Source organism: Acartia tonsa, chromosome 7, assembly GCF_053477335.1.
Source record: "Acartia tonsa isolate MP-2025a chromosome 7, ASM5347733v1, whole genome shotgun sequence".
NCBI lineage: Eukaryota > Metazoa > Arthropoda > Copepoda > Calanoida > Acartiidae > Acartia > Acartia tonsa.
In genome coordinates, this window is record NC_137266.1 from 20,697,490 (window position 1) to 20,722,035 (window position 24,546).

General features: G+C 29.5%; 3 protein-coding genes and 1 long non-coding RNA gene across 9 annotated transcripts in view; 3 read left to right on the forward strand and 1 right to left on the reverse strand.

Annotated features, from left to right (window-relative positions):
• LOC145323998 (EH domain-containing protein 1-like) overlaps positions 1–24,546 on the reverse strand; it is a 303,862-nt gene that overhangs the window by 67,284 nt on the left and 212,032 nt on the right. The window lies entirely within an intron of this gene.
• On the forward strand, positions 414–3,550 carry LOC145325044 (uncharacterized). 3 transcript variants are annotated; one of them, XM_080167846.1, is made up of 11 exons: positions 414–471; positions 629–700; positions 845–913; positions 1,040–1,171; positions 1,247–1,291; positions 1,443–1,490; positions 1,704–2,000; positions 2,199–2,505; positions 2,542–2,993; positions 3,194–3,259; positions 3,431–3,550. In XM_080167846.1, the coding sequence occupies exons 1-11, from the start codon at positions 418–420 to the stop codon at positions 3,452–3,454; spliced, it is 1,566 nt and encodes a 521-aa protein (XP_080023972.1). In that variant the 5' UTR covers positions 414–417; the 3' UTR covers positions 3,455–3,550. The 3 variants fall into 3 exon arrangements, with proteins under 3 accessions (XP_080023972.1, XP_080023973.1, XP_080023971.1); XM_080167847.1 differs by having other exon boundaries at positions 2,578–2,993; XM_080167845.1 differs by having other exon boundaries at positions 2,199–2,993.
• LOC145324193 (uncharacterized) lies at positions 14,224–16,206 on the forward strand. The gene is made up of 3 exons (XR_013881203.1): positions 14,224–14,305; positions 14,815–14,882; positions 16,088–16,206. It is a non-coding gene; the product is annotated as an uncharacterized LOC145324193 (long non-coding RNA).
• Positions 19,262–23,531, forward strand: LOC145324442 (uncharacterized). Its single transcript, XM_080167029.1, has 7 exons — positions 19,262–19,270; positions 20,309–20,368; positions 20,560–20,625; positions 20,774–20,868; positions 21,075–21,160; positions 21,698–21,754; positions 22,933–23,531. Exons 1-7 carry the CDS (start codon positions 19,262–19,264, stop codon positions 22,938–22,940), a joined length of 381 nt encoding a protein of 126 aa, XP_080023155.1. The 3' UTR covers positions 22,941–23,531.

A 24,546-nucleotide genomic window follows, 5' to 3' on the forward strand; every position in this document is an offset into this window, starting at 1 on the left:
TTGTTTTTAATAATTTCAATATTTACATATTCATACTAGTTTAAGTTGAAGTTAATTGTAGACAACATACAGATCAACATAAACCCTGTTCATTTTCTTCACAGAATTTAAACATATAACTATGTGAATCCTAATTGGTTCAGAGGGGAGGTGTAAAGCATTGGAAATAACAAAAGGGTGTGCTAAAAAATGCCCACACCCTTTACTTCCCCTTTCTTATCCACTAAATGTGTAACACCACCTCTGAACACACCACTACTGATTTTACTGTAGATAGACTAAAGACCAAAGTGAATATGACTATCCCTTTATCTTCCCTCCTCCTACTTGACCAGAAAAATGATATTTGATATAAATAAAGACATAGACACAAAAATTTAGTTAAGCAGAAACCTTATTTATTTTTCAGTCGCCAAAATGAAATTATTAATAATATTATTTTTATGGTATGTACTACTAGATAAATGCAAGGTAGGCCAGATTTTTAAAATAAAATTAATGAAACATTCTCAGAAAATGGACAATAATAGTACAGTAATTTCATGCCTATGATAATTTAAATTAATGTTATAACCAAAAAAAGACTAAATTCATTTACTCAGATGATCTACATAGACTTATTTGTTAGGGTTCTGTAAAGGTTAGAAACATAAATCCAGAACACGTATTGCCAAAGAAATTAATGCATCTTAGACTGCAGGTGGAATATTTATATTCTTTAATACTTCTTGATTTCTAAACATTTAGGTAGAAAATAACTTTAAAATTTATATAATGTTTTTATTATTCTCACCAAGCTGTAGATATTATCTCTATTAGAAGTTATGTAATTGATTATTAATAGATTCCTGGTAGAGGAATTAGAATGAATAATCACAATGTCTTACACAGAAGAACTCATAATTTGCAAAAGGTAACGAATTTAAAGGATTTGAATGTTTAGTTGTAGATAATGAAACAAGGAAAATCTTTCAGAGTAATATTTTATTACAATACAAAGAAGAGACCTCTAAATGTGTTATTTTAAAATGTATCTCAGGAAGGAACTCATCCCTCTGAACATCTCAAACAAGGACTACACAGAAATGAAGATAATATAAACACTTCTGGGCAGCATGATATGGATTATAGTACTGACGATTCAATGAATGGGGATGAGTCACCATCAAATGTGAGCAAGTTTTATGTTTTTTTTAATAATGAGATTATATACAATTTTATATGTTTTGAGTGAATTTATTTTCAGAATCACCATAAGAGAGTTTCAATAGATATAAATCTTAACATTAAGGTATTTTTTTCCATTTTTGTAAATAATGTAAAAATTTGATTTCATACATTCTTATTTTTTTAATATAAAAAAATATTAAGTACAACATTATGCCATTAATAATTTCTTCATGATTTCTTTTAATTTTAAAGAATTTATTAATGACCTTTAGAATCACAATTCTGGTCCAGAGATGAATGTTGATGATTCAAAGTTACCAGTAAATAACATATTTTTTTAATCATATTAAAAAATATTATATTTTTTGTTTTTAAAATGATAGTTGTTAATTGGAGAAGGCATCACAAATGATCTGAAAGGAATATTAAAAAAATGTAATAAGAAATACATTTATATCTTTGTCAATTCTTTCCTGTATTATATTGGAAATGTACATTTAATAAAATATTTTCAACTTAAATCAATGTTATAGAAGAAAGGAGTAAATGCTATTCAAGAAAATAATTCAATTCCTGTGAAATCTAGTTTCAGTAAGGAGAATGGTAAAGTTGTAAATAGTCCTATCTCTGAAGGAATAGAAAATGTTGGAACTAATACACTTTCCGCAGAAAAACTTAACAATCCTGTAAATCCAGAAAGAGGTATTACAGAAGTCAACAAATTATCAGATAATTCCAGCATGAAAAATGAAATCACTCCTAAAAATGTAATTGATGGTAACAAGGTGTTGGAAATTCTTGATGATGAACCTTTGCTTGAAGATGTTAAGGTAAGCAATTAATGACATGCTATCTTTTTATTATTCATTTAGCCTGAAGCCAAAAATTTTTTTATCTACTTTTTTAACATCAATAAATATCTCATTATGTTTGATTTAAATCAAACTGCCTGTAAGCCTCTTTTTAATAAAAAGATAAGTTTCAAAGATTCCAATCAATTTTGATTTTAACATTAAATTTGTATTCAGGTATCATCAAAGATGATTTCAGATTTAGAAGACTCTAGATCAAAAGGAACTGAAAATAAAGACACTAATGCTATTCATGAAAAAAAGGCCATACCCACAGGAAGTAATCCATTCCCAGAAAAAAGGGCTGAAAGTTTTGAAACTACTCAATCATCCATAATAGATGACAAAAAATCCATATCCTTTGGAACTAATCCTTTCCCTGGAAAAAGTGGTAAAACTGCTGTATCTACTGTAACTAATCCTCATCATGGAAAAGGTGGTAAAACTGATGTACCTATTGGAACTAATCCTTTTCCTGGAAAAGGTGGAAACACTGGAACTAACCCCTTTCCTAAAAAAGGTGGTAACACTGGAACTAATCCATTTCCTGGAAAAGGTGGTAACACTGGAACTAACCCATTTCCTGGAAAAGGTGGTAACATTGGAACTAATCCTTTTCCTGGAAGAGGTGGTAACAATGCTCCATCTACTGGAACTAATCCATTCCCTGGAAGACGTAGAAACACTGCTCCATCTACTGGAACAAATCCATTTCCTGGAAGAGTTGGTAAAGCTGGTGTTTCTTCTGGAACTAATCCTTTTCCAGAAAAAGGTGGTAAAACTGCAGTAAATATTAAAAATACTCCTTTACCTACTGGAAAAAATCCGTTTCCTAGTAAAGGTGTAGAAAAAGCAATTGACAAAAACCCTGAAAATTCAAACTTAAACCATGAAAAATCCTCTAATCTTGTGGATGCTGGTAACACAGATGTAAATAACCTCACTGATGTCCCCCTTCATGGTAATACTAAGGTGAATAAGAATTGTTGAAAATCTTTTTTTATATATTTAACAAATTGATATTACGTGAAGGGTTGAAATATACTGACAAATTACAAATAGATAAAGGTGCACCTTTATAAAACATTACTGAAATGTTGTAAAATTCCCAATTCTTGTGTGGATAATTGATAACTTAGCCTCTCCATTTCTGACACACAAAAACATTACAGAAATCAACTGTACATGGAAATAGCTTTGGGATGTCAGGGGCTGCAGCTGCAACTAAAAACCTACAGGTTGTTGAAAACTATTTTTTTCTTCATGTTACTTGAAAGTTAAAATATTCTATGTAGTAAGTGGTTGATAGTTCTTAACTACAAGCTTTACAATGGAAATATTTGCAATTCTTCAAAACTATAAGAAGAAATTTAGCTTATGTTTTTTATCATATATAAACCTTTATTTAGAATGATATAAAATTCACTGTATGATATCAGAGGCTATTGTAAGTTTTATCATTCATAAAATTTTAGTATATTTTGATGAAAGTGTTATAATTCAAATTTTAATAAATCTTTTTAAAAAAATCTTCTGTAATTTTATAAAACCAACTTCTTCTATTTGAAAAGCCAATTGTGTGTGTCTTTTCTAAATATTTATCAAAAAATATGACATTTGTTAATTTCTATTTCTGGGAGTAACCATCTACATAAAAAAAGAAATACAATTTTTGATGAAATTTTCAAGGCGGATATTTATTGAGATTTGATAGCAGCTCAAAAGCAAGGATCCTGAAAATGATAGTCAGTATAAGTGTGAATTATGGAGACAAAAAATATTTTACACTGAAAATATCATTTACCTAAAAAGTTATTTGGACTCATCATCTATCATAAAACAGCTTTAAAGTTTAAAATATGCCTTTTATAAACCCACATAGTTTCCGCAAGCTTAAATTTATATCAACGTTCAATGATAAATAAAATTAAATATAGACTTTAGTACTTGTTAATAAAGCTACAGAGCTGCTACATTTTAAATTAAAGCATAAAACTTTTTCTCTCTAGCTAGGTTAAAAATGGGGAGTTTGGTGATTTTAATGATATGTATTATAGTATTGGTTAAGTTTGTATAAAAAATAGTTATTACTAGTTCATAAATAATAAACAGAATTTAAAGTAAACAAGAATTGCACTTAGGTATAAGCTATAACCAACAAGTGAAATAAATCTAAAATAATATTAAGGGGTAAAATGGAGAGGCCGTCAATTTTACTAAATGTTTTACTACAGCTGAAAAACACGTATAGGTTTCGTGATTTTTTCCCAAACTAATTTCATTATTGGTATAAGCTGCATTGCATGACCAATCTTTGAAAAATTAAAAGTCTCATACAGTCGGACAAACGAACATCACCATAAAATTTCTTGGGTGAAAAATTTATTGATACTTGTCTTAAATACAACACAAGGATATATGTACTACATGTTGCAGAAATACCTCGCTTCACACATTCAGCCTAATCGTCATAGGAATATAACATCAATAGAATAGGGTAATTATAGGATAGCTGAAACAAGTCAATTTGTTAATAAACGGTCAGATGTTCTTGTGACATACTGACGTACGGACACATCCTAAATGTAGAATAGCTTGGCTTTAAAAAGCGCTATAATGATGAGTATCAAGTCTTTTTTACATATGGATAGGGCAATGGACATTATATAGATTTTCCCTGGAATTTTGGGACAAAATTCTGATAAGGTATATCATAGACGTCCAAGGGGGGGGGGTAATGGGGCGATTACCCCCCCCAAACGATTTTGGGGGTGCCGTAGGCACCCCCAAATTTTTTTTCATTTTACCCCCCCCCCATTTAAAATTTACCCCTACCCTCGGGGTGCCGCTGGCACCCCCAACCATTTAGGAGGGGGTATTTACCCCCCCCCCCTCAAACAATTTTGGGGGGGTAAATACTTCCCCCCCCAAATAAAAAATCTCTAATAAAAAAAATTTTGGGCGCTTCTCACGCATTTTTAATACTATATATGTAATAAAATTTAAATTACCCCCCCCAAAAATTTTACCCCGGGGGTAAATTTTTGGGGGGGTAAACCAAATTTACCCCTGCCAACAGATTTCAGGGGGGGTAATTACCCCCCCAAGCAAATTTTACCCCCGGGGTAAAAATTTTAGGGGGGGGGTAAAAAAAATTTGCGGCGCGCTTCGCGCGCCATTTTACCCCCCCCCAAAAACGAATTACCCCCCCCTTGAAAAATTGTTACCCCCCCAAAAAAAAAAGCTTGGACGCCCCTTAGGTAGATTACAATTATAGAGCTTAAGGATACAGAATACAGCGGGCCTCGGAGACTTGGGTCATTCGCCATCTCGTTCAAGGCAGGGACCAAATTCATGCTTCGTCCTTGTCCATAGACCCTTCTGCTTTGTTTCCACTACTCTAAGGCAACTAAAATCTTCTTTATAGAGCTTAAAGTTTTGGAAATATTTTTAATTAAAATTATGGATTTGGTGGGATATTGATCTATGTTAATTGTCCTCTCCCTCCCTGAGTTTTATAAATAATCAAATAAACAAGGATGACAACATCCATAAGTAGCGAAGCACAAAATCTATAATAAAATAGACAAACAGACAAAGTAATTTATAGAGCTGATTAACTGTTATCACAACAAAGAAAAGAAAGAGATAAATATGCAAATAAATATGCAAAAACTTAAAATCATGAAACTTTGAAAAATGAAGGTTTCTGAAAGTTTTAAAAAGAAAAGCAGCTTAAAAGCAATCAGACTACCAAAGATAGGAACCGAGAAAATCTGTTGCAAAAAGTAAAAGCGGTTAAAGAGCTGTTTAAAAGCAGTCTGGCCACTATTGATGATGAATACTTAATTATGCTACATATTGTTGGGAATGTTGACAAGAAGTTTCAGCCTTCTATCTTTCACAGGAGCCGAGAAAATCAGTTTTAAAAAATAAAAGCGGCTCTAAGCTTCTTAAAAGCAGTCCGACCGCTATTGATGTTTCATACTTAATTATGCTCCATATTAATAGAAATGTTGACAAGAAGTTTCAGCCTTATATATTTTACAGGAGCCGAGCAAATCAGTTTTGAAAAATAAAAGCGGCTAAAAAGATGCTTAAAAGCAGTCTGACCGCTATTGATGTTTTATACTTAATAATGTTTCATATCAATAAGATTGTTGACAAGAAGTTTCAGCCTTCTCTCTTTTACAGGTGCCGACCAAATCAGTTTTAAAAAAATAAAAGCGGCCAAAAAGCTGCTTAAAAGCAGTCCAATTGAAGTTTTATACATAATTATGCTCCATATTGATGGAAATGTTGACAAGAAGTTTCAGCCTTCTCTCCTTAACAGGAGACAAGAAAATCAGTTTTTAAAATTAAAAGCGGCTAAAAAGCTACTTAAAAGCAGTCCGACCGCTAACAATGTTTTATACCTAATTATGCTCCTTATTGATGGAAATGTTGACAAAAAAATTCAGCCTTCTATCTTTTGTAGGAGCTGAGAAAATCACGTTTCCCCCAAAACGTTTCAGACATACATACATACATATAGACAGACATACAGACGGACATTTCAAATTATAGAGTAGCTTCGCTACTAAAAATATATATCCTAATATTATTTAGCCAATGGATAATTAAAATAGTTATTAAGAAAAAATTTACAAATATTTCTATAAAGAAATTTTTAAAGAAGTTATGATTATCAAACTCCTTTTTAATTAGTACCTTATTGTTACAAGAATCAACATGCAAAGTTAAAAATCGATAGGAAGATGTCTAACAGTTATAGAAAAGCTTCGCTTTTAAAAACACTTTATATATTCACATTCATAGGGATATTTAAATTTAACAAAGAAAATATAATGTACATTTGCATGACTACGTGGTATTAAATATGCTATTGTGAACAAAAATTAAAATAAAATCAAAGTTGATAATATTTGCTAAATAATTTATATTTTCTGTAATGTATAAACATACTCGTAGCTCCGTCCTACCCATTTTTTCCTCCCTATTTCCACTGGGAGGTTTGCAGGAGTAAATTATAATATACCTGTGGGCCTTTAACAATAGATAAACAAGATGTAGAGCGAGGGTTAACAGGTTTAGCTCTTCCTTTAGGCCTAATAGCACCAAGTCTGGAATTGCCTAGCGAACCATCGTTGCCCCCTATTTAGAAATAAATATAAATAAGGGGGGGGGGGGGACAAAATTACTTTCACAAAGTTTGTAAGCGAAAGAAGGACAGAACGTGTTTATAATACTTAAGATACCATTTGTCCGACAACCACTGTACTGATTGAATACTTTAATCTAATTCGTTGGCTTAATAATTTTTGGGACTTTTGATTGGTTGATTCATTGAGTTAAGTGTTCGAACGTTTTAAACGTTCAAACTACAGAAGGGGTAATTTTGTGTATCATCGTTCGTTGGGAATGACATTAATTTGTAAAGGAGTAAAGTTTCTAGGGGAATTGTAATTTACATGGCTGTTACCAGAGCTAGAAATCAGAAATGTTTCAAATGGTCTTCTACTTACATTCTGTATAATTTTTTCAAGAAAGAAATTTTGAAATAATTTTTCATTGTTATAAATGAAATATCTAAAAGTTCGATATTTTATAAAAGGAGAAAAGGTAATGGAAAAAAGAGATGGTTTGATAAAGAGAGAGAGATAGAGATGAAGAAAGAAAGAAAGAGAAGAGAGAAAGGGCAAAGGTCTCCTGGACGATTTTATTTCATTGCCAGTGAATGTGGCTTTGCTTTCAACCAAAATTTAATCCGGGAACGCCTAAATCCGGACCATAGAAAAATAATTAGTTTGATTTAATCTGAAAAACAAGAACAAATATACAGTGAGGGAGGGGACATTGTGCTGTTTATTACCTGGGATCTAAATGGATAACACAAAATTTATGTATATATCCAATGATGATAATCAAAATTACCCCTGTAGATTAAAGTTATCGGTTGAAACGTTTAAACACTATGCTTTAAAAAATAGAGATTGATTTGTAAGTTATTCCCTTTCAATTAAAAAAAATGTTCATTTGCAAATAAATGTTAAACAGTCTACGGCGTTTAAATTTATTTACCTGAAAAAATTTGTATACAAAACTGCGACTTTGTAGATTTTTTTCAAATCCGTAAATTCAATGGAATATCAAAAATTAAAAAAATATGTTTTGTTAATAAAATTATAAAACTACATTTTTAATTCTTTTACTATTTTTGCAGTATTTATTAAATTCCTATCTTTTTACCCTTTTTGTTTTGCCAGCACGAAAAGGCCTCCCTCCTATAAAGCCTTCTATCTACTACACCCATAACCCCCCCCCCCCCCAAACCCTCACCCATTGTATTATTAGTTATTCCCCTTTCCATATTGCTTAATTTATGATCTTATAATGCTTCCAACTTTCAAAATTAGCAAAAACATTATATTTATATATTCAATGATATGTAATTGAATAAGTAAATGCGCAATTTTATACTGTTTGATATTAAAAATCTCAAAACAAATCCAACTTTTCAATTGTGTTATATTAAAGGAGCCAGGAATCATTCTATTGTCATCATATCTATTTTAACTGAAGCGATTTTCTGAGATGGTTTGAGATACTCGTCTCCAAAATAGTTTTAAGACTTTCCCCAGATCTGTAAGAAGCTTGCTTAAAAGGTAAATTATATCGGTCCGGAGAATAGCGAGATTCATTGCTAAAGATAACCATCCTGTTATTTTCATATAAGTATTGAAATAGAAACTTATATCTACCAAAAATGATACTCATGTAATGATAGCTTAAGCATTACAGATCAACCGACGTATAGATTAAGTTACATAGTGGTGAGTTATTGAGTAGCTTTGCCACTACTGCATGTATTCTGCAGCTTTGGATAGACACTCATTGGTTGTTTGACAAAAGTACTGAGCTACTATTCTTTCTTTAGCCTCTACTCACATTATTAAACTATTCCCAGGTTTATACGAATATTTATCAATAAAATAACAGCAGAAAATTAACCAAACATAGCTTCCCATCTCACTGTCACATGGAACTAACTTATGGACGTTGGAACCCCTGTTAAACTAAGGTAAACTGTAGCTGAGGTGAAATAGTCGAATAGTTTTAGTGGTTATACAGCGTACAAAGTGTAAATAACAACTTTCTTTGCATTGTACTTTAGTTTAATTATATCCCTATTAACATTTGTTGCTGCTATTTTATCAACTCAAAACTGTCTTTATATAATAATAATAAAATAGATCAACAATAGAAACACTCCATGTTTTATCAATTGATAAAAGTAATGGTTGATTTTAGTTTTATCGACGCAAATATCAGTCAAATTAGATCGTACAACAACTTACTTTTGCTGGTATTTTATCAACAAAAGACAGTAAATTCTAATTAGGTTCTTGGTATTAATGCTTAGGGTTGGACATTTATATTGCAGATGTAAACATCAGGCGAATTAGCGTTTAAAATTGAATCTAAATAGTATTTCAGCCGTCGTTTCCCAAATTATATTTTACATACACAATAAATTTCTTGCTAACCCTTTGGAAGTTGTCTAATGTTTGGTTTAAAAACTTTTTGTAATAATGTGAATACTGTATTAATGTTGTTTATGTAATTATTGTCAAAGGGAATAAAAATGTTATTATTGGTATAACTATATTATATTTACTGTTATTTAATTATAGAAAATAACTTCTATTAGGAAATATTGATATATAATAATGATTAATAGAAAGTATACACTTAAACTTAACAATTGCCAAAAACTACCTTATCAAAAAGTGTAAATATTAATGTATTTTAGAACTTAATAGCTAATAAATGGATATACTATTACTTGAATGTTACATCAGATTTTTTATATTCTTTTAAAAAATGAAACACGAAGTGGGCTAAAAATCGACAAAATAATATTAGAATTAGTTAATAATTTGTTTGGATGGCTACAGAATGTTGAATTTGGTAAAAAAATCTAGGATTTTTATTTCCCTGCATTCAATAACTTTAAGTTTTCTTATCCATATACCTTGTACAGTAATTGAAATGGTTGATGAAATCTTAAATATAGTAAAATAATAGAGGGGACATGAGCTATAACTAACTCTGCCCCACTGGGTAATCTATGATCAGCTAATAATGTCGGATATATAAACACAACCAAGTCCCTACAATAGTAAAAAAAGCAATTTGGTTGCAGACCAAAAGGGTCTTTGCCACGTGGGCAAGGTAGTTGTATGGATTATACAACTATACTTATATACTTATTTGATCTTATCTCCATATCCTTGAGTAGTAATATTATACACTTTTAATAGTCTTTAATTAGCCATCCCTACATCCATAATGCAACACATAATAATATATACTAACCCTTTTACCCCTGCTTAACAATGACAATGTTTTCTGTATAAAATAATCTAAAACACTCTTTAATTAGCCATCCCTATATCCATAATCATAGTTAAATATCTTAAAATTTCTTTATTATAATAATGTATACTAACCCTTGATTAGCAATGAAAATGTTTTCTGAAATAAAACTCAATTTTTCATAAAAAATCATCTTAAATTAGCCATCCCCATATCCATAATCATAGCAATAATTTAGTTAAATATCTTTAAATTTCTGTATAGCAACACATAATAATACATACTAACCCGTCCTTTATCCCTGCTAAGCATTTCAATGTTTTCTTTAAACTTTATTCGTTTATTAAATAAAACTCAATTTTCTATAAAAAAAATCATCTTAGATATTCTTTAATTAACCATCCCTACCCTATATCCATAATCATAACAATAATTTAGTTAAATATTTTAAAATTTCTGAATAGCAAAACATAATAATGTATACTAACACCTTTATCCTTGGTTAGAAATGACAATTGTTTCTGAAATAAAACTCAATTTTCAATATAAAATTAGCATACATACTTTCTAATTAGCCATCCCTATATCCTTAATCATAGCAATAATTTAGTGTACTACCCTTCAATCCCTGAGTAACATCAACACAAATTAATTTATACTAACCCCTTTACCCCTGATTAGAAATGACAATAGTTTCTAAAATAAAAGTTAATTTTTAATATAAAATTAGCATACATACTTTCTAATTAGACATCCCTATATCCTTAATAATTTAGTGTACTACCCTAAAATCTCTGAATAGCAGCAACACAAATTAATTAATACTTACCCCTTTATCCTTGCTAAGCAATGACAATGTTTTCTGACATAAAACTCAATTTCCTATATCAAACCATCTAATGGTGCAAAAATATCAATAGAATAGGTTTATGGATAGGTATATTGAGAAAAAAAGTTTCTATCCGAAGAAATTATTCTGGGTTCTGAAAAGGTCATCTTAAACTTTAGGTAAAAAGTAGCATAAAACCTATTAGTACCTTTATATAAATCTTTACTTAAAAAGATAACACCATCAAATCTTTTGATTGAGAAATCTTAACGAACCGACAAAAAAACTTACTACTTTAAATTATAGTATTTTTAATGTCATTTAAATAAGTATTTACAGTACAGTACATAAATTGTATTCTATAAAGTCTTTATCTATGGATAAAACAAATGGAATGCACAGATAACAGGCACGATTATTTCCAATAGGTGAAAATGTAGAAAATATGACTATAATTCAAATTGTTTTAACTTAAGATTGCGGAAGAGGGTAGCCATTCAATTTTCTTTCTTTTATTTCATTTTTTGATTGTAATGTTTCCACAAACCGGCTTTAAAATAATTTTTACTGTCTACACATAAAATTACAGACGTACTAAACAAAATGTAGCGTTGCTACCAAAAAAACAAAAGTGAACTTCTAAAAGTGCAACTTTCATTTTGATGTGATTTTAATTGTATACCAATATTTGGTGAAGGAGAAAAAGAGGGAATGAGAATAAGAGAGAGAGAGAGAGAGAGAGAAAGGGGGGGGGGGGGAAGAAAAAGAGAGAGAGAGTAAATAAAAAGTTTGGGCTTTCTCTTTCACTGCCTGGAAAGTTATTTATTATGTCTAAAAACTTTGTTTGTTTGAAAACTAATTTATTTGTGTTGTACAAATTTAATAGATCACTTTTCAAGTTAAAATGTGCATGGATTGATGGATGGATGAATAGATGGGTAGAAATATGAGTAGATAAATAGATTTTTGAATATATAGATAGATTAATTGGTTGACAGATAGATTGGTGGATAGAAGGCGTGAGTGATAGATGTAAGATAGATAGATTTATGTAGATATAAGGATTGGTAGATTGATGATGGAAGATAGATTCATACAAATATAGATAGATAGATCTTTATGTAGTTATGCGATTTCACACAAAGTACCCCTGTGAGCAATAATAAAACCCCCTCCTTTGCTTTTTGAAAAAAATTTAAATAAAAGATAGGGTTGGGACTCGGGAGTATAGTTTTTAGTTTAATACTTGATGTCAGGCTAGGTTAGATTATAGTGTAGCCCCCGATGGTTAGGTCTCTCCTGGAGACTGTACACTGGATTAAGAAATATAGTTATCATATATACATACTTTCAATAATAAGTAATAAAGCAAGAAAGTACATAATATAAATTAAAACACGGACAAGGCTGAATAAAATTCCAGCAATTTATTTGTCATTGTGATGCCTATGGTTTGAAATACAAGTACAAATGACATGATAAAAGCTAATCTATAATTTGGCTTCGATTGCGTGCTTTTCACATCCTAAAATATAAATTAGTTAGGTTTGTCTGTCAGAAACTTAGGATCCCAATAACTACTAAACCGTTTCAGTTCTCTACATAAGGAATACTTCACATAGATCCCAGGATGGTTTTATGCTAAGATATTTTTTTAGATTCCAGTCTTTAAATGGTTTCAGGCTATTTTTCAAATCTAAGGATACGGAGTCTCTAGATGCTAGGGGTGCAGCCATTTGTGTAATATAATTAGATGAACTGCACCCTTATTTCTTTCTTCATCTTTACTTATTTATTTTTTCAGCTTATTATTTAAAAATGCTTCTCTTCTCTTGGACGTAATGTACCTTGTTTCCAGCCAATTTTGTTACTATCCAAATCTATCATCCTTGTTAAATCTATGATTTGTGATTTGCACAAAAAATTTGCAATTTTTGCCAGGTTTAGTTGTTTAAGAAAGGTTTACCTATCTATTGTTAGTATATTATAAAGTAACATGTGTTTTATAAAATAGCAAAATCAAAATAGTAGCTCAGCCCCTAATTATTGACATTCTAACGACATTCAAAATCAATGATTTATGTCGACCATAGCTGTTATATTGTCGATGACTCGGAAATCCTTTATTTTGACAGTCAAAAAACAGTGACAATGTTTGACATTATGTCGACATTACGCTGTTCTAATGTAGGGAGCGTCAATCAGCAAATTAATTCCATTTTAAAAACGCAGAAAATTTGGATATTTTTTATGATGTAATGTTGTTTGCTGTAACTACTTATCCATTTTTCTAGCACAGTTTACGTTTTTATTGAATGATGAAGTCATTTTTTAAAAGTGGTTTAAAAACAAAAGTAGAAATTGTCACTGTATTCTTATTATATTTTATTTGTAATGACAGAATATATTTAAACATAAATTACAATCATATGATATAGAGTATGAAAAATAACCACTTTCTACATCGCTAACCAATGAACTAAATATGTTCTCTATATTAGGGAAGCTTCCTATATGTTCTAATATAAGCAAAGACGTCCAAGCTTTTTTATTTGGAGGAAGGGGCGGGGGGTAAAATTGCGCACCGAAATTTTTTTGGAGGGTAATTTAATTATGTAAAAAAGTAAAATATTACAGAGACCCTAGTGGGTAGTGGCTAGTGGCGCAGTGACAGTTATATCATTATTAGAATAGCTGTACAAAGTTGTGAAGCAATAAAACATAATATTTTTTTAAGTGCCTTTTTTTACATATGTTTAACTTGTATTTGATTATTATTCTATTAAAAAAGGTACAAGAGTATATCTTTTTTCGGCCACTTCTTTACAATCCCAACAAAAAACATTTAAATAATTTGTTATTTTAAAGAAAATTTTTGTAGATATTAAAAAGTGTGCTGATTAAGATGAAAAGCTGTCGAACTCCAGTTTTTAAAAATACATAGTAATTAAATGAAAAAAAAAACATTCTTACCAAATTAACTTTATCATTTTCAGATTTTTCCCCCTTTTTGAAAAATGCTTCAAAATTGTTCAGTTATTACAATGGATATTTCAAGATTATCTGCCACTAAATGGTAACCAAGTTTTTTTCTTTTATTATTATTTTTTATAAAGCTACTCTATCAGTGACTGTATTTGTCTGACTTTCTGTAACGCTTTATATCTTTTCTTCCCCTCTTTTAAGCTCTCTTACTTTTTTTCATTTTCCTTCTTTGTGTTTTTTTATCAGTGAATATCTCGGATAGATGTTACAAATTACTTCTCTTTGCATATTAGATAAAGAAAATAATCATCTTTTTTACAACGAAATTGCTAGATTTTTAACGCTATTTCAGACAACGTTTAAATAGTATTACATTAAGCTCTATATAGTGCCTATAAAAATGACGTCATACAATACAAAGGCATAAAAACGTAGACAAAATTAGCATTGACAGGCCAATATACATTTTCATTGACCAATGGTATGCCAGCATGGCGTCATTTTTATACGTTTTATAAAAAGCTTTTTATTACAGATTTTTAAAGGATTTTCCTTAATTATTACAACGATAAAACCGAGTTTTGTAAGGATTGTATTTAGATTGTTGACAACGACAAGACGCATCTCTCCTCCTCCTCCCCTGGCTCTGCACCAATGAAGGAAAACAAGTAAGACAAACTTTTGGTTTGGTACAGCTATTTCACATTTAAATCAGGGCTCGGCAGCCGTGTGTCAGCCACGCGTCAGCCGCCTGTAAGCCTCAGGAAAATCAACATTTCACAACTTGAAAAATTAGCTAGAAGCCTAAACATGACCCAAATAAAGATATCACACCTCTTTTTTAAATAGATTTTTAAAACATTCGAACGGGTTGAGGCTTAGTCGTGGCTGGTGGGCAGATGGTTTTCAACATTTTCTATTTGTCGATTCGTCGAATAAAGTAAAACTATTATGTTTTTTGAAGTTCTGTAATTAAGAATTAGAATGAATTCTCGCATAGTTCAAAGAATGTAAACCAAATTACAGTAATTTTAAATCATAGGATTCAAGGAAGAATAGGACAATAAATCAAAATAAAAAGATTCCCTGAAATTTACAAATTTTTATTCTATTCTTGACAGATATATATATATGTATATATTAGGCACTAGTTTGATACTAGTGGTTGTGCCCCTAGCATTTGTTTTACAAAGGGGAGTAAGAACAGACTTTAATCTATAGTGAAGTTGCCTAAAGCCACCACAGTAACCATTTGAAGCTTCCCTAAAATGGAGAACTTAACTGATTCAGTAGTTAACGAAATCTTTTGCTACATTGCTAAATACTCAAAAATCTAAAACTTTAAATAATAGGGTTAATGTTTCTTTTATGAAATTAGTTAGGTAACACAAATATCCAGAAAAAAACAAAAATCATGGAAACTTTTTCAGGGGTTTCCCATGATTACATATTTTGCATTATAACTTTAAAAGTTTATGACTTAACACTTTAGACTTGCAATGACCATATTGTTATTGTTAAAAGCATTAAATAATATGCCTTTTTTCATCACAGTATATTAGAGATTCAACCAACTCCACTTTAAATTTTAGTTTTAAAAGAAAAAGTAGAAGAAAACAATTTTTCGGTACAGACAGACAGATACACAGACACAGTTCCTGTTACTTTTACAAAAGGTTGAGGGTAGATGAAGTGATTTAAGTGCAACCGTCCCTTAGTTATTTCATTACATTAACTTAGATATTGTTTTCTTTTTTATGCCTATCGTGCACTGAACAACCTCCTCCCCTCTTATTTAAAATTAATTAAAATTAGGGGGTGGTTCTAAGCCACTAGAGTAACATTGATCTAACAGAAACCTTTTTTGTTTTAGGAACGGAGGGGCCGGAGATGTCTCGGCGGCTAAATACGAAATGGTTTCCGATTCTCTATCACAGGATAGTTATCCCCATGTTTCATAATAATTAGTAGCCCAGCAACTCTATATCTAGGATATGTCTCCATTGACTAAACATAATTATTATCATAGCAGCTAATATTCTCTAAAAATAGGGAATACATTTTTTGGGTTTAATCAAACACTTTAAAATATTCAAACTACTGCATAGATTTTTAGCCTTTACAAACATAATAAATGTAAAGATACCATATAATTCTATTTAGTAGGTAATTCATTTAGGAAAATTGCTTTGGAGATTCTTTATCAAACAAACAAAATAATCCGTCAGTTTCCGTCACGAAACGACAAAAGGCCCTCATAATACAGCAGCTTCGCCAATAAAATTTTTTTATTTTTATTTATTTTCCCACTTTTTTATTAGTCGCGCAAATAATTAAGTGACAGAAGTATTTAATAATTTATAAGTTGCGATGCTAATAAATGTTTCAACCGTATAGAGGCCCAGTATTAGTCATCAGGGGTAGAGTGATAAATTAATTTTATTTGAAAAAGTTGGACTGTTTCCTAATTTTTTTTGACAATGCATGACCAATTTCCATTTTTTTGAAGGGAGGAAAACCTCCAATTTTTATGACATATCCTAGACCCATTAAAAAATCATTGCGCTAAGCACCAAAGTTTTTGTTCTCTCTCAAGGTTTCATGGCCATAGAATAAAAACTTTAAAAATCTAATAATTTTTGTTTGTTTGTTTTGAGATAAGTTATGTCTTTTATACCAAAAATCTAAAATATCTTCATATCTTTTTGTGTTTGCCTATTAATTTATCCACAATCAAAAGACATTAATAATAAATGAGTGAAAAGTAAAACCTACACAATGCCAGAATAAAGTATATACAATACTAAATTAATATCAAACATGGGGATTTCAATATCATAATGGAAATAGGAATCAAAGGTAATTATATTTATTCATATTATGCTATAATTAATATCAATATTGAGTATATTTAATGTAACAAGAACAATATTGGCCATAAGTATTGAGTAGTAAAGAAACAAAAAGTTTACAAATTAAAAAATATAAAATGAGACTTATCTTGAATAAAAAGTTATACACTTCATAAGAAAATTTTTGACAACTAGTTCATTCTGATTCCCTGGTAAAAGCTGCTTATAATAGTTATTTATCGCATAGTAATTTAGACAACTTTCCGCAGATTATGAGGTTAATTCCAGTTTTGTTAGTCCTTAAGAGCCTACTCCTTGGCTAAGAAAACTGGTTTAATATTATGATTTTTTATTTTACTAATCATATATAATTGTCTATAAAATGATATGATACACAATTTTTAGTACAGCTGAGAACCAGTTTTAATTCAGCAGATATTTATTAATTTCTAAGGAAAATATATTGTTTATCAATGTTTTACTGTTCATACTCTTGAAATTATGTCCTAAAAAATTTGTTTTAATTTAATTCTTATTATACAACCTTATAGGTTTATTCTTATTTTTGCTTGCTTGGTTATACTGCATTTCTTCTAAAGAAAAATTACAAATCTGAGAAAGTTAAACTTGTAGCTGGATAAAATAACAATCCTCATTCACCCTATACTAATTAACGAACTGACCAATAAGTGATGTCCATAATTGCAACCTAAGATAAACAATTTTTCTTCTGTCATGATATCCACATCATCTATATCCATTCTCTTATTATTTAAGCAAAAATATGTAATTAACCAAATTGATAAAATTTTTCCAGCTTATTTACATATTTCTTTATCCATGGCAGTAAAAACTTTGCAGCTTTCGACCTTCGTATGTTTTGGTTTAATTTAACATATAAAAACTCGAACTTTTTTACATTTAGAAGCGCAGCTACTCTTTTTGTCTATATTTTGTCAATTAACGTCAGTTTAAGATTGGATATTTCTTAAGTTGAATAAGTCCTTGTATATCATTATCAGTATGGCCTTGAAACTGATTAATATCCGCTGGATTAGAACCGGTTCTGAGCCTTACTGAAAAATGTATCATATTGTAAATAAAAAATTTTCCAAAAAAATCAATATAGATTAGTTGGCGCGGGATTTGGGCCCCTCTGGGTTAACTAAACTAGTATTAATCTTATAATTTTTTCACGGATTCTGTAATTATCTATTCCAAAGTTATAAGAAGATAGAATTAAAAAAAAATTTTTAGTTTGTTGGGGTTGGATCGTCCATGTTTTGAAGAAGAATGTATGCAGTTTCGTGATTTTTGTTAATACTTGAGTTTTCTTTTATTAAGCTTTAATTACAATCTTAAAATGCAAAGTCGTTTTAAACAGTCATGGTTCCCTTACTTTTAACAATTTAATTTAACTGTTTATCAAATAAAATGGTGATCTAATTTAAAATTTAAATAGACTAAAATTCAAAAATGAAATGATTTTCAATTCTTCAAACCAAACAAAAATGTTATCTTGATAAAATTTGGAAAAAAAGATTTTGCAATTACATTCTAAGAAACAAGGACATCTTTAAATGAAAGAATGACATCTTATGTATATTCTATCATTATGATTAAAGATTTAATATAATATCTTTAACCATATTTATCGCAACGTATTATAGATAGCTTTTCGCGGATAGTGAAATGAAAAATTATAAGATTAAAACCAAATTTGATAGTTCTAACAAACTGATATTAATTCTATCATTTTAATATTCGTGGACAATTGTCAATAATACGATGTTAAACATCATTATTTAGAATTTTTTTTGAATCCAGCGAATATTAATCAGTTTCGAAGCCATACTGGAATGAATATTTAAAACATGTAGAATGTAGATCAAGAAATATAAGAGGCATTAGAGTACATAAAAAAAGTTTTAATAACTCCATCGCTTGATATATGAATTTGAAATGTTGCTCCGCTTAAAAAAACAATTTTTCTATTTATTTTGCATAATAGAGTCTAGACAAAAATAGATTATAGTTATATTTCTTTATATAAGAGTGAGGTTAATGAATTGGGCTATAGTGCACAAACTAATACTCTAGTTATAGGCAATTTCCCAAAAGTGCCTTGTCCAGCCGAAAACCCTCGGTTTGATGATATTGGTTTCCGGGTAGTCACATAGGGTTAATTAACCCGCATGGGTCAGGTATAGGGGAAAAATAAACCCAACCCATTTTTTATTTATTTTAAGTAAAGCACCTACCTATTTTATTTATCTGATAGATTAATCCTATAATCAAAATAATGAACATTTGACTAAAAATAATGCGCGCAAAATAATTCTTTTAGCATATTTACGTGCGTTGCACGCTTCCTGTGAATTCTTGAATCTAGCTAATTTTAGATTGTTTTTTTATAGTTTAACCTTTATCAATGACCAAATCTAAGCTGTGGGGTTAGCCGTTTACATTCATGGACTTTGCAAGGACTTTGTCTTTTTTGTGTGGGTGGGGGACTAATAACGATTTTAAATTATTTTTATTTCTTTGAGGGTTAAGACAAAAAATTGTACCTTATGAACTGCTTAAGCACAGAGAAATCAATTTAATGATCCCACTGTATAACTATACCTCTTTTTACCGCAGTCTATTACAAATATTATTATACAATCATTTATAAATCTACAAAATTGTCGTGCTTCATAATTTGTGTTACATTTGTACTATTAAAGTAATGTTACTCAAAAACATTAAATAAAGAATTAAATCAAATTCTTCAATCAAAATTTTGGTTGTCTGTATTATAACAATTTGTTTGTTTATTTTTTTGTCTATTTGAAGGTTTGTCTTTTGTCTGTCTGTTTGTTTGTTTGTATGTCCGTCTATATATTGTATATATTTCTTTGTCTTTCTGCCTATCTCTTGAATATTTGGTCAACTTTCCTATTAATAAAAAGGTATGATTTCTTTACTAGATCGAAAATCATTGAAGAAGATAAAAAAGTTTTTTTTTTAAAATCCTTAAGATTTTATTAAAATCAATCCCTCTTTTTTCCTAGGGCCTGTGCTATGATATTTAAAGTGTTTTGTTTTTTTATTTTCAATACAAGTGTATTATTAACAATCTATTTTAATTTTGAATAGAATGATATATTTTTCAATATTAGTTTCAATGGGCAAAGCAAATAAAAAAAAGTAAAACCATTGAAATTTAAGTTTTGTATTTCATATTATTCTGATTTTAGAATTTACCCGGGACGAAGCCCAAACGGCCAGAAAGTGGAAAGAAAATCAGTAGAACAAAGGTATATATAGCAGCCATGCTAAGATTTTTAAAACACTGACATAAGGAGAAATACGAAGAGGATTACCCTAAATTATCGAGAAGGGGGTAGAGTTATCTAATATCAGGGCTGTAAAAATAGGTGTTTTTAAGTAACACAAAGATACAGATTAAATATACTAAACTGTTTTAATATTCTTATTTTGATTTTAGAGTAGTATAAGTTATCATAGAGAAAATAGCTCAGTCAATATAGAACCAAGAAAAGTCACATTAAGGGTAAGTTTTGTTTATCTTTTAAGTAATATATGAATAAACTTTCTAATCATCTACCTTGTACATAATTTTTTCTTATCTTTGTATCTATCTACTTCATTAATTGTCAATTTATCAATCTATTTTTCAATCTATCTATCCGATAATTTAGGATATAAAGCAGATCCTACCTACCTGCCTCATATTGTTGATAACTTTGCTCATCACCTTGACTGTTATTCCCTATGCCTTCTCCAATGTTATCAAGTAAGTTATCATTATAATATTATCAATAACTTATCCAGTTGCGTGCAGAAAGGAGTTTTAACTTCCCTCTAAATAGTGTCTGCCTCCCTCTTTTTATCTTTCTCTACGATGATCACATCCCCTTATCAAATATCTATGTACACAACTTTAACTAGCTTTTATTCTTTTGTCCTTATATCAATTAAACTACCCATCAATTTATCAAGGCAAATGCAAGCAGTGGACAAACTGGAGGAATTCTATCGACAACAAGAGGAGGCAGCTAAAGCAAATGCTACCCTAGCAGAATCAGGTATAATCTTCCAGTGCCCTATCAATATGTATCACCGGATATCATTTACCTCAAATATATAGAAGAAAAAATTACATAGAGTCATAAAGGAGACAGTTGACTTTTAAACAGGTACTAAATCAAAATGTTGCTTCTGGATACCATCTACATGTGGTTCACATATAAATAAGGTAAGGAATTTTATTAAATCATTTCAAAAAAGAAACAAATGAACTGCTATTCTAAAATTTATTACTCTAAATAGAAAGTATTAAATAGCAATACCAATAACTAGATTTTTAAAAAGATGTAGCTTAAAAAAAATAAATAGCAAATATAAGAGTTTACAATGAGGGTTTTTAGGTACTTTTATTTTAAATAAATTGGAAATAAAAAAGTAAAAACTATCCCAATCTCTTACTTAATTTCTAAAAAATAGGAATAGGCATTTCAAATTATTTGAAAATCATTAAATTTTGAGTAAGGCAGAGAATAATTTTATTGACAAAGGCCTCAATATAATGAGAAAGCTATTAAATCATTGACTTGATTTTGCAGACTCAGCAGGTATAGAGTCAACAGAGGGGTTAACCAACTTAACTGAAACAGGTACAGGTATGTATACAGGACAATATACTTACAGGTAACAAACAAGGATATGTTGCATTCCAATTCTTCTATGTTATATTATATGGCCAGTTCAATAGTTTTACCTAGCTTTCTCCCTCACACTACTTAGTCGATCACAGGACACCTGCCATTTTTAAAAACAGATTTAAAATAAGGTGAGGAAGAGGGGTATTTCTTTTGTATATGTACAATATACAGGTAACGAGTAAAGAAATATTACATTCAAGTTCTTTTTATCATGTGATATGGCCAGTTGAATAGTTTTAGTTGGAAGTTTCCCAAGAGCACAGAACCTTCCTCCCCTTATTTTTGAAATAAATTAAAAATAATGTTAGAGGGGGGTGGGGGAGGCTCGGAGGGGGTATTTTTTTCTATAAGGACAATATACAGGTAACAAGCCAGTATATGTCTCATTTCTGTTCTTCTTTATCATTTGGTATGGCCAGTTAAATAGTTTTAGTTAGCATTTTCCTAAGATCACAGAACCTTCCTCCCCGTTTTTTTAAAAATAAATTGAAAATTTGAAGTGGGGAGGGAGATTTTTTGTTTGATTGTTTATTAATTAAGGTCAGGTTAGAATAGGTTATAGTTGGTCCTGGATAGCCACGCAGGATTTTCGCCCCTTACTGGGGTTAGGCAAAAGAGAAATAGGTACCCACTTTATTTTCAATTTATTTCATAAATAAGGGGGGGGGGGTAGTGCTCGAAAGGTGCTTTGAGGGAAAGCACCGTCTAGTTTATAATATTAAAATTTAAATGGTCATATATAGAGTTAACAGAAAATTGATCTATTAGACAGGTCATTTTTTTTGTAAAAATGGTGATAATAGCAACAAAAAGGTAATTATTAATTAAATTTTAAAAATAAATACTTTTGGCTTACCAAATAGCAATTTTCTACTTATATTTATTCATTTTGCTCTATTCTATCATAAATAGAATTATCAATAGAACAAACAATATCTAATTACTATAAGCAATATTCCATCAATTAATGGTTCCACCTAAATTATTATTCCATTCATATTATGTAGTTTGAAATATTACATTAATATTTGGTATTTTAGTTAGATTCTGGAAAATATTTAGAAAAAAATTTTAAATCTACTTGAAAAGAACATGATATGTTATTTTATATCAATAAAAATGTTTTCAATTTTCAGGCGATTGAGAGAAAACTTGTTTAAACTTACTTCATAGAAAATCAAACTGTTTCTCCTTCCAACTAATGCAAGAACTTGTATTGTTAGAACTGTAAACAAATTGGCTGATATTATATTATGCCTTATAATGCGAAAAAAGACAATATTGTGATTTATTCCCCAAACATGGAAAAAAGACATTGTACAATGCTTTATGAGGCAACCACAATGGAAAGCCTTGAAAGTGATTGTAATATAATTAAACTCTAGCACAAAAATGCTTTAATATATAATTAGCTGCTCAATATCAAATATTTTTCTGCTATTTAACATTATTGACATTATATTGTACATAGTTTTTATTTCGAATTTTTAAACAACATATTTTTGGAATAATAAATATTTTTTGGTGGTTGATTTAAGTAAATTGAATTACTTAATTTATAACCAATTAGGACAAATCTTTAATTTAAAAAAATACTACTTTTTTATTGCTTATCAATAAATAGATATTCATATAATAAAATTCACCAATAAATTATTACAAAAATGTTTAGCTCAAATCGTGTGATATAAATAAATAAAGAGTGCTTTAATGTAAAAATAGACTAAACATATAAAGAATATATATTTGATTTTATCAATTAAAAAAGTTTTTGTTTGGCAAAAATGTACTTTAGTAAAACATAGCTTTTCCTTCGAATTCGAAATTGTTTAAAAATTAATTTTAGTTTTATTAAAAGAGGTGTTTATTACAAATTTTTAAATCATATAAAATCTTAGTTATGTTCAAACAAGGATGACAACATCCATAAATGCGAAGCTTCAAAATCTGAAGGATGGACAAACAAACAAAAATTCTTGAATTTTATATGCAGAACATGAATTTGTAAGTCTTAACAAAATTGCAAATACTTTTGTTACAAACTTGCGTAAATACCTAATTGTTATAGGAATCTTCACGCAAATGAAATCCAAAGGAAAAGTCTAAATTAACGAAATTAGCCAATCCTTGATATAGAAAAGATTTGCTTTAAGAAAATAGTAGCTTTTTTGTCACTACTTGAAACAAATATTATAATAGATACTCTTCATTTACAAAGGCAATTTGAAAACTAAATGGTAAACGTTACTTTTCATTTTAATTATTTCACATTTTTAATTTAAAAAAAAAATCTTCAATGGAAGTTATTTAACAAACCTCTTAAAATTCCGTCCATATACGAATAAATAATTACTTATTTTTATTGTGATTTATTATAAGTTTTGTCAAATAGATAATCTAATAATTCAATTAATAAATAAATAAGTAAATATATTAATAGATTTGTGTTTTAATTTATTCATATTTAAATACATATGATTGTTTTTTCAAAAAAATTTAAATTCTTGAAATTGAATCAAAAAATTATTTGTTTTAGTTCTTGAGAATCACGAAACCTTAATTTCAATAATTTCAGCCTAATCTCCAATGCTAAAAAAGATTATGGTCGATCCGTCTGACATTAACTGCAACTCCGATTGGGTGGGGATTTCAAGGAGTTTACCTATTTTCATACTATGGTATTTGTCTGTCTTAACCAATGTCCTTCCACAAGTGGCCGGTTGAGCACTCCCTCCTCCCATATTTCATAT

Bases quoted from the DNA above. Each gene is read 5' to 3' on its own strand.
- LOC145325044 (XM_080167845.1), top strand. From the start codon at position 418: ATGAAATTATTAATAATATTATTTTTATGGTATGTACTACTAGATAAA. The intron at 914-1,039 runs GTAACGAATTTA...AATGTATCTCAG, and splicing joins GAACTCATAATTTGCAAAAG to GAAGGAACTCATCCCTCTGA. The intron at 1,172-1,246 runs GTGAGCAAGTTT...ATTTATTTTCAG, and splicing joins GGGATGAGTCACCATCAAAT to AATCACCATAAGAGAGTTTC.
- LOC145324442 (XM_080167029.1), top strand. The intron at 20,626-20,773 runs GTAAGTTTTGTT...CCGATAATTTAG, and splicing joins CAAGAAAAGTCACATTAAGG to GATATAAAGCAGATCCTACC. The intron at 20,869-21,074 runs GTAAGTTATCAT...CAATTTATCAAG, and splicing joins GCCTTCTCCAATGTTATCAA to GCAAATGCAAGCAGTGGACA.